The following is a 16,126-nucleotide window of genomic DNA, read 5'->3' on the forward strand; positions in this document are numbered from 1 at the left end:
CAACTTCTATGTGATATATGTGAGGCGTTTAAGTGATAAGATTGCAAAGAACTTGACTGGAATTTGAGATTCACAAGTTTATGAAAAGTGAAAAAAATGGAGATTTCAAGGGAGGTAATGACTTTGAGATTTGTTCTGTGTTTGGTTTCAAAGGCAAGGCCATCTATCTATAGGTAACATTTGTGATTTATGAGTGAAAGAATAGAGAGTGGCATCAGGCAGTGCAAACGCAAAAATTCAAAACAAGGACAATATTTTATATCCAAAAATATAATTTAATTAAAAAAATCAAATAAATAATTGTTTTTATATCCAAAACAAAAAAAAAAATGTGTTTTACCCCTGTAATGTTAGCGAATTTTGATTTACCCCTCATAATAAAACAATAATAAAACTCTAAAAAAAAATTCAAAAATAAAAGTTTAAAATTTTAAAAATAAAAAAAAAATCCACAAGCATTTTAAAAATAATTAAAAATTAAAAGAAAATACCATGTGGACTGCCATGTAAGCAAATTTGAAGATTTCATGCCACTTTGTCACTTGAGGGGCTAAAGACATGGAATCTTAACATTTCAAGGGGGAATCCAATTTTTTTACAGGGGCTAAAATCAAAACTCGCTAACATTACAGGAGGATTTTGTATATTTAAAATCAAAACTAGTTAACATTACAAAAGGATTTTGTATATTTAAAATCAAAACTAGCTAACATTATAGGGGGATTTTGATGAATATTTATTATCTATGCTTGCATATGACTTCCTCAAGACCATTTATTAAATCTAATGATTAATATTTAATCCTCCTATCTCTTTATTTAATCTATAAAGTATGTAAATGATAAAATTACCCTTGCAAGAACATATATTTAATTTTGTAAAAAATAAAATTAGTATTCATATTTTTAAAATTTTAATAATCATTTTATTTTTAAATATTCTTTTATTTTATTTTATTAAATTAATTATTAATATTTTTAATTTAATATCAAATTAATTTTTATTTATATTTTGTCATATTTAATTTTTTTATTTTAAATTATATTTTATAGGGGTAAATAAGTAAATCATTTTCTTATCATATCCTGCCGGATTCTAACTCAGCTCATATTCAGGATAACAATTTGAACTAGTGAGGCTGGATAGGATAAGTTTCAGGATTAACTTATCCTATCCTGTTGTGTTAGTAAACACTGGATTGAGATAGGATATGATACAGATATCCTATCCAGTCTTTTATCCTGCGCACCAAACAAACCCTTTAAGGCTAGGAAGCTAGCTAGAAAGGTTGTTGAAAGAGACTCAGCCAAGCAATACAGTATGTTTTGGTCTTATGGAGCTGAATTAAGGAGGGAATAAATAGGAAACACATTTAAGATGAACATTTCTAGAACACCTCCAAGATTTGAAAGATGCTACATGTGTTTTGATGGAACTAAGAAAGCATTGAAGGTTGGATGCAGGCCATTCATAGGGTTAGATGGTTGTCACCTCAAAAACAAATATGGTGGAATCTTGCTGATTGCTGTTAGTAGGGATGCAAATGACCAATACCTTCCTCTTGCTTTTGGGGTTGTGGAGACTGAAACTAGAGACTCTTGGAGTTGGTTTGCTTGAAACTTATGTGTTATGAACCAAGTTTATAGTTATATATGTAATATGAACCTATTGTACTTTGGTCCTGATTTTGTACTTTGCAAGAAATGTAATGGAGCTCCACTTTTTGTACTTTGCAACTAATGTTACGGAGCTCCTCATTTTGTACTTTGCAACTTAAGTAATGTTATCCTTATCCTATTGCCAATTAACGTCATGTTACAAGTAACTTTTGGTCATCAATCAAATTAAATTGGCTTTAACAATTTACCAGTTAAAGTCATGATGATACAAGTAACTATTGCTAATTTTGAACCTTAATGATACAAACAAGTAAATTATGCAGAACAAACAACCTCGTTTCATTAAAAATCAAGTTAACATTACAACACTACCACCATAAAAAATGACATTACAAAATTCATGACATAACACTTAATTCAGCAACTACATTTCATAACAAAATACACATTCAGCATAAAGGACACAACAAGACAAAACATCTTCAATCTTCCATGAAATTTCTCTGTTTTCAACTTCATCTTCAAGTTCTTGCTCTTCTTCCTCGATTCTTCATACAAGAACTTCATATATCCCAAAGATGCCATGACTTCTGAATCCGTGTTCGTCGAATGTGCAACTTCACTTCCAGATTTTTCTACAAAATCTTCATCCCATATGAAGAGATTACACGTATCTGCACTCATCCAATTAGGGCATCTCCAAAACAACCTACCTTTGTTTGGTCCATTCTTGTAGTGATACGACACCATACGAACATGACACCCACAAAACTTCCCAACTCGAGATTTCACCGAAGCAGTTGACATGATGTTGGAGAGTAGAACAAGAATAAGAGCAAAAGGATGACAAAGACAAGCAAGTGGGATGATGGGTTTCACGATTTTAATAAGAGGAGATGAAGCAGAAGAAGAACATGAAAAAATTGGGAAACTTTCTGTAGCGATTAGGGAAAATGAAGAAATTGGGATTCCTCTTTATAAATTAACCTATTTATGCCACGCTGTCATTGCAGAAAGAAAAAGAAAAACAAAAATTATTCCACGTACGCTGCCACATAAGAAACCGTTAGTGGCATTTGACTTTAGGGATCAATTATTGAGACGGAAAATTTTTTAGGGATCCATGCATGCATCTTTCCTTATACTCATTCGTACACCTGAATATCTGCTAGTCTAAGTGTCAGTTTTCTCTTTTGTGGGTCAGTCAAAAATTTACAAACATTTTTTTCTTCACAGATACTACGAAGCATATCAAATAGAACATCTCTAACAAAGTCATGTCAGTATTTAAAGTCTTGAAACTCTTATAATAAATTGTGTTTTCTCAAATGTATCCAAACGCGTTTTGGACTCAGTCCTCCTCAAATGAAAAAGAAATATAGGTAGGATGCGTGAAGGATCAATACCAATGAAAAGGAACATCTTTTGCCTAAAGTGATACCATCGTCAAGACAAGTTAAGAATATTGCAACACTTTTTAAACCAAAAATGTCATGAGGTCATTAAGAAATGCTACAACGGCAAACATTTGTACATTATCTTCCAAAAATCGAAACCATTTTCACTCTAAATTTGATGTTGGGGGTATAAACTATAAACACGCCAAATGTTTGCAACTTTGAAAAGAAAAAAAAAACACTTCTGAAGTGACAATGTCATCAAACCAGAACCTAAAAGACCTACAATGGTTTCTTCAAGCAATCACCATGGAGAACCAAACCCTACACAGCATTTCCTTCTACCTTTCCCAACCAACTTCACATTGTTACCAAGAAACAAACAACTCCATAAACATAAACATCTCCAAGGAAAATCATCACCACTTTTCCAACCTCTTAACCTCACTAGCATCATCATCATCATCCAACAACACAAACCCCACTTTAAGAAACCTGGAGTTTCACAGAGTTGAATGGGAGTCACAACAGGTAAAAAGCCTTGGAACCCTTCTGAGTAATCACCAAACCATAAAGCAAATTCTTTTCAAAAGAAACAGGTTCAATGGAAGAACAATGTCAGATCTTTCTGACATTTTGAAGGAAAACAAAGTGATTAAAGAGATTATGTTTTCTGAGTCATGTATTGGTTCTACTGGGGCTGGATTAATAGCTTCTTCTCTTATGGTGAATCATAGTTTAGAGGAGTTACAGATTTGGGAAGATTCAATAGGTTCAAGAGGTGCTGAAGAGATTTCAAAAATGATTGAAGTTAATCCATCACTTAAGCTGTTGACAATTTTCGACTCGAATTTCATCACAGCTACGCCTCTTATATCGTCGGTTTTGGCAAGGAATCGGGCTATGGAAGTTCATGTTTGGAGCGGTGAACGAAATGGCGAAAGAAGTTCTAAGGTTGTGGAGTTTGTACCTGGTGACAATATGCTTCGGATTTACAAGCTTAATCTTTCAGGTACTTGTAGGGTTGCTTGTTCTTTAGGAATGAATTTGACTGTTAAATCACTTGACATGACTGGAGTGAAGATAAAATCGAAATGTGCTAAGGAGTTTAGATGGGTTTTAGAACAAAACCAAACGCTAAAAGAGGTTAATTTTTCGAGAACATGTCTTAAAGATAAGGGTGTTGTGTACATTGCTGCTGGACTGTTCAAGAATCATAGTCTGCAGAAGTTATATCTGACCGGAAATTTGTTCGGTGGAGTAGGCGTCGAGCATTTACTTTGTCCTCTTAGTAGATTTTCGTCCTTGCAAATGCAAGCTAATGTTAGTTTGAAGTGTGTCACTTTTGGAGGAGGGGGGACAAGAATAGGAAGAGACGGTTTAGCAGCAATAACACGGTTTTTAATGACGAATGAGACGGTGACGCGGTTCGGGATACATGACGATGAGAGTTTGAGACCGGATGATTTTGTTAAAATCTTTAAGAGTTTAGAGAAGAACGCGAGTTTGAAATGTTTGTCTTTGCAAGGTTGTAAAGGTGTTCAAGGAGAGACATTGCTGGAGATAATTATGGAGACATTGCAGATTAATCCTTGGATTGAAGAAGTTGATCTTTCAAGAACACCTTTACATAATTCTGGAAAGACTATTGCAATTTATCAGAGATTAGGGCAGAATGAGAATCCTGAACCAGAAATTGATTTGATCAAAGACATGCCTATGACTGAGCCTAAGAGTTGCAGAGTTTTCTTTTGTGGACAAGAATATGCAGGTAAGGTTGAGTATTTATACGATAAGCGCTTAATTAAATAGTTTATTCAAACATAATAGATTATAATTATATTTTAAATTCATATTTTCAGGCAAAACCACACTTTGTCAATCAATATCACAAAACTTCTCGGCTTCGTCGGCACTTCCATACTTTGATCAAGTAAGAACAATAGTGAATCCAGTGGAGCAGGCTGTGAAAACAGTAGGAATGAAGATTAAGACATTCAAGGATGAGGATACAAAGATTTCAATATGGAATCTTGCTGGTCAACACGAGTTTTTCTCGCTCCATGATCTTATGTTTCCGGGGCACGGTAGTGCGTCGATTTTCATCATCATATTGAGTTTATTCAGGAAGCCGAGTAACAGAGAGGCAAAAAGCACTGCAGAGATTGAAGAGGATTTGCAATATTGGCTAAGGTTTATAGTTTCCAACTCGAAAAGAGCAGTGCAACAATGCATGCTACCGAGTGTAGCGGTTGTTCTTACACACTTTGATAAAATCAACCAATCATCGCAAAATCTGCAGCAAACAGTTGATTCGATTCAGAGATTGAGAGACAAGTTTCAAGGCTATGTTGAATTCTACCCAACTGTATTCACAGTCGATGCAAGATCATCAGCATCAGTTAGTAAACTCACTCATCACATCCGAAAGACGTGCAAAACAATACTCCAAAGAGTACCGCGAGTTTATCAACTTTGCAACGATCTCATACAGATTTTATCAGAGTGGAGATCAGAGAATTACAACAAGCCAGCAATGAAGTGGAAGGAGTTTGGTGATCTGTGTCAAGTAAAAGTCCCGTATTTGAGAATCCGATCGAGACATTATAATAAAGACACGGTTGAAATGAAGCGAAAAGCTATCGCTACTTGTCTTCATCAAATTGGTGAAGTGATTTATTTTGATGAGTTGGAGTTTCTAATTTTAGATTGTGAGTGGTTCTGTGGTGAAGTGCTTGGTCAGCTCTTAAAGTTGAATGTTAAAAAGCAACATTCTTCGGAAAACAATGGATTCGTTAGTAAGAAGGAACTCGAGAAAATTTTAAGGGGAAGTTTACAAAGTCCAATTCCTGGTATGGGATCAAAGGTATTTGAGAACTTAGAAGCTAGTGATCTTGTCAGAATGATGCATAAACTTGAACTTTGTTATGAGCAAGATCCATCCAATCGAAATTCTCTATTATTGATTCCCTCGATTCTTGAAGAAGGTAGAGGAAAGCCTCAGAGGTGGCAGATAAGCTCACCAGATTGCCTTTATGCCGGACGCCATCTTGAATGTGATGATTCAAGTCACATGTTTCTAACTCCGGGATTCTTCCCTCGCTTACAGGCAAGAATTTCTGCACTATGTTCTTTCTTCATTTTCACCATATGCAATTTAGATTTTGATCTTCACTTGAAAGTTTTCAATGCTACGATCGCTAGAATTTTCAGTTTTACTTCCTGACTGCAGGTGCATCTTCACAACAGAATAAAGTCTCTGATGAATCAACATGGCGCAACTTACAGTCTTGAGAAGTACCTCATTTCAATCAGCATTAATGGAATCTACATCAGAGTTGAGCTTACAGGACAACTCGGTTACTATATCAATATCCTTGCATGCTCCACCAAAAACTTGACAGACACTTTAAGAGTCATTCAGCAACTTATAATCCCGGCAATTCAAAGTGTTTGCCATGGGATCACCATGACAGAGAATATTATTAGACCTGAGTGCGTGCGAAATTTGACGCCCCCTAGATACAGAAGAACTCAATTTGCTTCCTTGCAGCAACTGAAACAAGCACTCCTATCACTTCCGGCAGACAGCATGTATGATTATCAACATACATGGAGTTCGGTAATGGATTCTGGAAGGCCTATTCTCCAAGAAGGGTTTGATTTTGCACGAGATCTTTTATCGGATGATGACTTCCGAGAAGTGCTTCATCGTAGGTATCATGACCTACACAGTCTAGCTCAGGAGCTGCAAATCCCACCTGAAAACAACACTGAAGGGCAAAACCAAGCTGTAACCGTAAGCAATGAAGCTGAAAAAATCGAACCATCCTTTGGTGGCATTGCAAAAGGGGTTGAAGAAGTTTTACAAAGACTCAAAATTATTGAACAAGAAATTAGAGACGTGAAACAAGAAATCCAAGGGATGAGATATTACGAACACAGACTCCTACTTGAGCTTAATCGCAAAGTGAATTACATAGCAACCTTCAATTCTCAAGTTGAGGAGAGGAAAGTACCGAACATGTTCTATTTCGTAAAAGCAGAAAACCACTCGAGGAAACTGATCACCAGCGTGGTTTCTGGCATGACCGCTCTTCGTCTTCACATGTTATGTGAGTTCCGGGGACAAATGCATGTTGTTGAAGATCAAATGGGTTGTGAAATGATGCAAGTTGACAACATGGCTGTCAAGGCTATAGCTCCATACATGAAGAAGTTCATGGTGATGGTTACTTTAGCTCTTAAAATAGGAGCTCATCTTGCAGCTGGAATGGGGCAAATGATACCGGATTTAAGTAAGGAAGTGGCTCATTTGGCTGGCTCTCCACTACTCTTCGGTGCAGCCGGGGCAACTGCAGCTGGTGTTGTAGGCGCTGCTGCTATCGGACGCAGAAACAGGTCCACGGAAGGTTCGAGGGGCATTCAACATGACATGAAAGCAGCACAACAATGGATGGTTGATTTCTTAAGAGAAAGGAAGTGCTCCACAGGGAAGGATATCGCAGAGAAGTTCGGACTGTGGCGAGTACGGTACAGGGACAATGGTCAGATTGCATGGATCTGTAGGAGGCACATGTATGCTAGATCTGCAGAGATAATTGAAGTGCCTATATAAAACAAGAAGAAATCCTTGTACAACATTAGGAACCTTAGCTTTCAAGTTTCTTTCTTTGGTTTTTCCTCTGTTTGTATTTCAAACCATGAATGAGATGTACTGACAGTGAATTTAATAAATTTTAGTAAATTTTAGTTTCTAACTTGATGGAAGCTTATTCATTAGCATTTCTGAATATCTGACATAATTACATTTTTCAAGAGTTTTTTTCAAATTAAGAAAAAGGATGACTATTCTGAATTTGTTGAATTAGGACAAAGAAAATATGGGCCGAATAACGATAAAGAGCCGTGATACTTTATGGCATGGCATGAGCTTTTGCATGTGAAATAGAAGAAAGTTAAATCCTGGAGATTTTTGCTCCATCTACTTTAGCATTCACCATGTGAATGTAGGACCATATTATCACTACTCCACATGATTAATAGTATGTTGTGCTATAAAGTTCAATTTCACAATCATTGACATTTAAATGAAAAGGACAAAGAAAGAAGGTAACACAGAAAAAGTTCATGTAACAGTTAAGATAGCAACAAGCTTGTGAGAGAGTACAAAGTTATATTCCCTGTAACCTACAACATCAGAAGAAATACAGAAAGGAGAAACCACACTGGAGATACTACATTATTTCACTTCACTGCTATTATCAGTTTTCTGGACTCAAACTCGAATTTCTCTACAGTCAACGAAAGCACATAGTCGCACACACAAGGGATCTGTTCGTTGGATGAAGATCAGAACAGTTGTATTTTGAATTCACTGAATTGACTTTAGAATATGATCCGGTCTTCATCCAACGATCGAGATGAACGACTGTGTGACTGCAGAGAATCCAAATCCTTTTTTTTAATCTAAAACCTAAAGTCACCTGCCCGTATCCTTAAACAAAGGACGCAAAAGCTTAGAAGAAAGCTCTGCTCCCATAATAGACACGGGAGTTAGCATTCTTAGATTGCGGTAATTTCTGCTCGGTGCTTGAATTTCCTGAATTAGTTGGTTCATTTGTAATGTCCATGGGAAGCTTCATTTTCGCTAATGACTCGGTAAATTGTTGCATACTTTTCATGTACATATCAACGATATCCTGTTGTACCATCGTCGGCTCTGGCTCTATGTTGACAGTTACAATAGGATTAGGGAGTAATTCATTCGGAACAACACTAGACGAATCACTCTCTCCGTCTTTGACATCCAATTTTTGTACCTCTTTGGTGCCTGAAACTTGTTCATCACCAGGGGACTTTGAAGCTGCAGCTGCATCAGATGATTCTGAGCTTTCAGGTACAGAAGGAGATGAAACCCCATTTGTCGACACACTGCTCGGTGGAGAATCAACCTTAGGAGGTTGCACTTGCACAGACTCACCACTGCATGCTGAGAAGCTTTCCACGAGACGAACACCTGCTTCAGAGCTATGATTTTCAGCATCAGAATTGGCTAAGCTATCAGAGCACTGACTCTCCTCACATGAAATGCCAAAATATTCCGAAACCATTAAGTGATCTTCATTTGCGATCTTAGGATCTGGAAACTCAATTTTACCCAAATCTCTGGCCAATGACTCAGCTGTTTCCGAGTTCTGCAAAGCAGCACGTGCGGACTCCTCACCAGGCATTGCCGATATCGCCATAACATCCGGCGTAGCACCAGTATAAGCAATTGACAACTGAACAAACCCTGAAGGAGAATGAAATAGATCAGTCGAAGAAAGAGAAAACTCTTTCTCCAGCTTCCCATTCTGAACTAGTACTTCAGACAACGGCACCAAAGCAAAACCAAGCAACTGATCTTCAAGATAATTCTTCACCCTGCTCAGCATCCATAACTCACATTTAAGAGATGCGTCAACATTCCAAACATTGAGACGAAGATTGTCATTAAATACAGGGTTCCTTCCACCTCCATTAATAGTCTTTGTAGAAACCGCGTTCTCAGGATTACTCGTCAGGCAAATCTTAGCATAAACATCTTGCTTATGGTATATACAGATATTCTGAATATCCCTAGCTTGATGTATGTAAACGTCAAGCACTCCAACACATTCCTCGGCATTTGACATGATAGTTTCCTTCCCGTTGACTTCAATCTCCTTAGACGAAGGACTGTTGCTTTGCGCGAAAACATCCTTGTGCTTCTCACCCTCACCCAAGATTGAGGTTCTAAAGGGTGACACAACAGATTGTGGAGAATCCATGATCAAATCAAACCACAGAAATTGCTAACCTAGCAAAGAACAGCAGCTACAAAAAAACAATATCAATTCACACTAAGTTTTAAGATAAAGTTCAAAACTAAGACAAAATACACACAAAATCCAACATCTAGATGCTACAACCTAACTAGTAAAACACAAAATTCACTAATCAAATACTAAAAACACAACTTACATAAACTACTATAAAACCTAGGTTAAGAACATCCAAAAAAAATAGAAACAAACATCACTGCATATAAAAAGAAAAATAGAAGAAGAAAGATTGAACTTGAGTTCCTCCAAACCTTTGAGAAGCAAATTCAGAAATGACAATCAAAGTCAACAAAACACAACTGGAACAATCAAAACCTAATAGCCTCACAAAATTGAAACTTTCAAGTAATATATATACACCGAAATACCTAGAATTATCCAAACTCCAAAATTATCTATAACAATCAAATGGGTAGTACAGAATTTCATCAGATTCCAATAAAGCAGCAAACTTTATTGGAAAGCATAAACACAGTAACCTATGTTACACACAATAGATAACCAACACCAACCCACTTTAAAAATCCCCCTTGATATCAACAAAAAGCCACTAAAAAACAAGGAACAATTCAGAATAAAACTAGGAATCAATCAATTTTTTGAAAAAGTAAAGTAAAGATAGTTGATGATAGTGAAGATGATGATGTGGTTTTCACCTATTTGTGGGTTGAAAGTCAAAGAGGAATCTCTGTGTTGTGTGGCTCTAAAACAGAATTGGAGGATGACCCAGTGAGTGAACCGAGGTAGTGTTGCAGAAAGAACAAAAAAAGTTGCGAACTTGGTTAAAGGGAAAGGATGGAGAAGGTGATTGGTGAGAGAGATAAATTAATGATGTAGGGATTTGTGTGGAAATTGCATATACTATAAAGTGCAACTGTGTGTATTTGGAGTATAGTATAGTATGAATAAATGTATTATTATAATGTATGGTAGGTACTATGAAGAAAATAGAAAAGAGTATTTTATAATTTATATAAGGAAACCAACATAGGTTATATTTTGTGGGGAAAATCATAATAATGTGGTTTAAGAATTAATTACGGTTTAAGTTAAATATTTTTAATGAGACTCATAAGATTACTTTAAAAAAATCTTAAATTAGGCTTTGTTTGGTAAAACTAGCTTATAGCTGGTAGCTGGTAGCTTTTAGCTGGTAGTTGATAGCTGGTAGCTGATAGTTGATAAGCTAATGTGAGTGTTTGGTAAATTAGCTGTTTCATTAACTGATAGATACAAAATGTCATTAATGACATTTTAATTAATGAGGGTAATAATATATTTTAGTTAAAATAATAAGGGTATTAATGGAAGAAAAACTCACAAGCTAAAAGCTACAAGCTCAAAAGCTACTTCAAATAGCTTTTGAAAAAAAAGCTAAAAGCTAGTAAAAAAGCTACAAGCTAAAAGCTAAAATAGAGTTACCAAACAGAGCTTTTTTATTAATACGAGCTGAAAAGCTAAAAGCTAAAAGCTCTTTTTTTTGTCTTACCAAACATACTCTTAATATATTTGTATTTCACAATAATTTTAATATGGGTAATGCTAACATGTGCCCTAAAGGTATATGTTAAGAAACCTACAAATAAAAACTTTGTATTGAAAAAATAAATAAATAAATTAATTTTAAATATTTAATAAAAGCAGTGCACAATTTCCAAGAAAAACATTTCTACATTTAGTTCTTAACATGTGCCCTTAGGGCACACATTAGCATTACCCTTTTAATATTTATCAAATAAAATTTATTATTACAAATTTTAACTATTATTACACAGTTCAAATGATATTAGTGTGATTTCATTTGATTATTATTTATTTTTAATAAAAATATTAAATTATATTAATTTAAAAGTTGAGAGTTTGAATATCCAACTATAATTATTAAGAGAAAAATTGTTGAGAAATAGTAGGATCTGTAAGTCCTAGATTATTTGAAAAAAATGAAAGTTTAATATTTTATAAGAGAGAGCACTGATACACTTAATATTCTAAGGTTTTTGTTGAATGTGTTGTGTCTTTCTCACTTGTTTGGGTGAGTCTTTGACTTTTAAGTAAGTATTTGACAAAATGTGAATGATTTCTCTCATGGTGACCTAACAGTGGTTTCATAATCTGGTTTGAGTAACGGACTGACTCTTTGTATCAAAATTCTTCTTGACATGGTGGTGGTTAGATGGTATATTCCGTTGAAGTGCCCATGATTGTTTGACAATGACAATACATATATGTGAATTAAAGAGCTTCTATTTGAGGGGAAACAAAATGGATGAACTCACACTTGTAAGAGAGATTGTTGAGAAATAATTGTGAGTTGTGTAAATCTCATATTGTTTGGAAAAATGGAAGTTGAATACTTTATAAGTGAGATGATTCATACATCTACTTCCTTAAAGTTTTTAATAAATATGGGGTTTCTTTCTCATTTATTTAGATGATTCTTTTGTTTTTTAGGTGAATTTGTGGTAAGGGTGTGTTACGAGTTGACTTTGTTCTATTTTAGGAGAATCCAATGTCCAATCCAATCAAAAATATATTGATTGATTTGGATTGAATTTTGCCATATAAATTATGAATGTGGAAATGACGTTTCATTTTTTTCCTTCTTGAAATTCAATATCTTATACTAGTTTTCATGATAAGGATGATATAAATTATAAAATTAATATGGTTGGTTCAGATAGATGGACTCGCGGGTGAAATTTTAGAAATCTGTTGCCTGAACCAATTAATCGGATTTCATTTGTTTAGTTCAATTTTTATCCAAACTAAAAAAAGTATTCGATCCAAACACCATAGTTTAATTTGAATTTCGGTTTGATTCGAATTTGTCCAAATCAATAAACACTTCTAAATTTTGGACTCAATGTGAATTCTTGAAATCTTCCTCTTGTGATGACACAACAAAATATAAATAAAGAGAAATATAATTAATAAAAAATAATAAAAGTAATCTCATGTATTGTCGAACATATTAATTAATTTATCTCTCGACTAAAATAGTAAGTACCGCCAACATTTATTTTGAGATCTTGATAGAAAGTTTAGTCCAATTAACTAGCAGCAGTATTATATTTCAGTATCCAACTATAGTTCATTTCCTCATCTTAATTTAAAGTTCTAGACCAAAGATTAGAATCAAATCCAATTGTTGCAGAATAAGAGATAATTGTAGTAATCGTTACACGAATTACATAGGTTTCATTAGAGCCACCTAAGAGTGGTTAGTCTCAAAATTTTGCTCTAATAATTAGAGTTAAAGATGCTGCTATTCTATAAAAATTTCATTTCACATCATTCCAATCTGGAACAATCTAGGAGACAAGTTACGAGCCGTCATGCCCGTTGGTTTCTCATTATTGAGAATATTTTTATTTTCTTACTAATATAAAACAAAAAAGTTGATAATAATTAATCATTTATTTTAATTTTAAATAAACAAATAAATAATAATGAGAGAAAAGAGAGAGAGGAACAGACACGCCGACCCACGCGATGGAGCCTAATGAAGGGCAGACCAATCAAAACGCATTTGAGTGGATTCTTGTAAGTGGGGTATGCTACTTTTTCCCCATATCATGTGTGAGTTTTCTTTCCATACAGGTTGACAATAATGCCTGCAAAACAATGTGTGCATTGCAGTTCTGTCATCTCATGCTTCTACATTTTAATCCTGCCAATTCTTAAATCTATTTGCCAGAGATGGAAAGAAAAATGTAAGGATATAAAGATAAGAGAAAAGGGATAAGGGGTATGCACTGACAGTGTAAAATATTTTTACACTGTCAATCAATCACAACTATGTATTCAATTAAAATACAATTTTAATTTTAAAAAATTAATATGTTATAGCAAGTATAAAGAATTTGATTGGATGTATGTGTAAAGTTAGTTTACACTGTCAGTGCATTATCTTTAAACTCTAAAGATATTAAAATAATAAAAAAAAGAGTTAAAAGGTAGTGCACTGACAGTGTAAAATAGTTTTACACTATCATCCAATAGGGAGTCATGAATGTGCCATGTCATTAAAGTTTTTTTTAAATAAAAGAATGTTTTAATTAGATGCATGGTGGTGATTGGTTGACAGTGTAAAAATATTTTACACTGTCAGTGCATGACCCATTTTCTCTAAAAAAAAATTAAAAATACAAATGTCTTTTTTTTTTATTAACTCTAAAAATAAAATTGTTACAATCACTATAACAATAAGATGAAAACATTTTAAAAGATGACCCTATTCTACTTAAAATATTTTTAATTTGTTCAAAATTTACGTTGTTTTATCTTTTCATAACCAAGCCGATATTTTAACCTTTAAAACAAATGCCCAAATACCAAGTATATTGATCATTGGTTTTTCTTTGTCTCACTTTCACTTCACATATTTCACTTTTTGCCTTTCTCTCTCCAATATTTTCACTTTCATTTTAATTTTTTCTCTCTCAATTTTCTTTTTCCTTTTTATTTTTCTAAACATAAATTAATTAATAAATTGAATTTTTTAATGGAATGAAGAGGGACACATAAAAATTTACTCAACCTAAACATAATTATTTTATAATTTTTCAAAAAATAATCATAATTATTAAAAAAAAAATTAACTGTCAAAATTTATAATTTACTGACGGGCCACTATCAGCCAAATTCCTTTTTTATTTTAATTAACAATTATCTTTATTTGAGATACGAAATTCTTATTTTCAATTGTCAAAATTTTTATTTTTTTTACGGGACATTTTAATTAACAATTGTCTTTATTTGAGATACAAAATTCTTATTTTCAAATGTCAAATTTTTTATTTTATTACGGGGGCACTATCAACACGATACCTATTTTATTTTAATTAACAATTCTTTATAAATATAAAAATGAATGACAATTTTATATATATTTGTTGCTACATAAGATCATTATTTAGCTTTGTTATGATTTTTAATATCTATCTCAAAATCATATTACATATTACTCATTATAATTTTGCACTTGTCTTTAATGTTATGCACATAACAAGTTAGATCCTAGCAATAAAACATGTATAAATATTAACCTTTTCAATGATGAAATATTTTAAATATTAATATGTATTTCAATCTTTTCATTGTAATATGTATGAAGAACCGATTCACTCTTACTCTCAAGATAATTTATTATTTAGTAGGTGTTAAATTATCACTCATTTGCACTTGTCTTTAATGAAAATATGAATGAAATACTTTATGAAATGTCATGAGACACAACCAATTAGATTCTAAACAACTAAACACATATAAACATAGTTCTCAATTTACAGTATAATTTTACACTGCTAAATAATTTTTACCGTGCAGACGCACGGGTATATTACTAGTATCTATTATCAAATTTATGAAGTGCTTGGAAATTCCAAGTGTAACCTTTTGATAAAATGTTATAACTTTTCTTATTTTAGGGATAAAAAGACTAATCAACGATATGATGTTACCACATTTGGCAATTAATTATGCTGATGTGTCATCCCATAACAATTTGTTACAATATTTTTTATTTTAATGGTGAAAAAAATAAAAGCCAAATTAATTTGTTTTATTCATTAATGCAAAATTTGAATTTGAAAATATGACTAATTTATTGCTCCACTACAAGATTCATGCATATGTTAGGAATTGGAATAGACATTACAAGATTCATGCATATGTTATGAATTGGAATAGACACTTTTGATATTCACACAATCACAACTTCTCATATCCATTTTTATTCTTCCAATTAAAAAATTACATATTTCTCTGTCATTCAGTATTTATTTAAATAGGATTCTCTTTCTCCATTCTCCACAATATATTGAATCACTCTTTCTCTTCCACTCCATGGCGCGACCGATTGAATTGTTTAATACACCATGTTGTGTGGGCCTTTACATCGATCCGTTAGGAAACCGATGGGAAAAGTCTCCCATTCATGGGCTGTTATATCGGTCCATCTATGAACCGATGGGAAAAGTCTCCCATTATTTTCCACTAAAACCCTAGCCCCCTTTCCAACACAAAACATATTTCATTTTTTTCTTCTTTCTTCAACGACCCCTCCGCCGAACCTGCAACCTCGTGTCGTCACCACCCTTCTTTGACGACCCCTCCCTTCTACGGCGACCACCTCCTTCATAACGCGACCACCTCCAAGCTCCCTTCTCCGGCGATCCTCCCTTCTACGGCGAACTTCCCTTCTACGACGAGACACATCTTACCGTCGGAAACTGTAGTTGCT

The 16,126-nt window shown here is 33.8% G+C and overlaps 2 protein-coding genes across 2 annotated transcripts; one reads left to right on the forward strand and one right to left on the reverse strand.

Moving 5' to 3' along the window:
• The first annotated feature begins 3,029 nt into the window (after window positions 1–3,029).
• On the forward strand, window positions 3,030–7,833 carry LOC131662323 (protein TORNADO 1-like). Its single transcript, XM_058932090.1, has 3 exons — window positions 3,030–4,787; window positions 4,879–6,125; window positions 6,249–7,833. Exons 1-3 carry the CDS (start codon window positions 3,272–3,274, stop codon window positions 7,632–7,634), a joined length of 4,149 nt encoding a protein of 1,382 aa, XP_058788073.1. The 5' UTR covers window positions 3,030–3,271; the 3' UTR covers window positions 7,635–7,833.
• Window positions 7,834–8,129: 296 nt separating this feature from the next.
• On the reverse strand, window positions 8,130–10,769 carry LOC131662324 (uncharacterized). The gene is made up of 2 exons (XM_058932091.1): window positions 10,539–10,769; window positions 8,130–9,874 (listed from the first exon to the last, which is right to left on the reverse strand). Exon 2 carries the CDS (start codon window positions 9,826–9,828, stop codon window positions 8,536–8,538), a length of 1,293 nt encoding a protein of 430 aa, XP_058788074.1. The 5' UTR covers window positions 9,829–9,874; window positions 10,539–10,769; the 3' UTR covers window positions 8,130–8,535.
• Between the last annotated feature and the right edge of the window lie 5,357 nt (window positions 10,770–16,126).

Source organism: Vicia villosa, linkage group LG3, assembly GCF_029867415.1.
Source record: "Vicia villosa cultivar HV-30 ecotype Madison, WI linkage group LG3, Vvil1.0, whole genome shotgun sequence".
NCBI classification, from domain to species: Eukaryota; Viridiplantae; Streptophyta; class Magnoliopsida; order Fabales; family Fabaceae; genus Vicia; species Vicia villosa.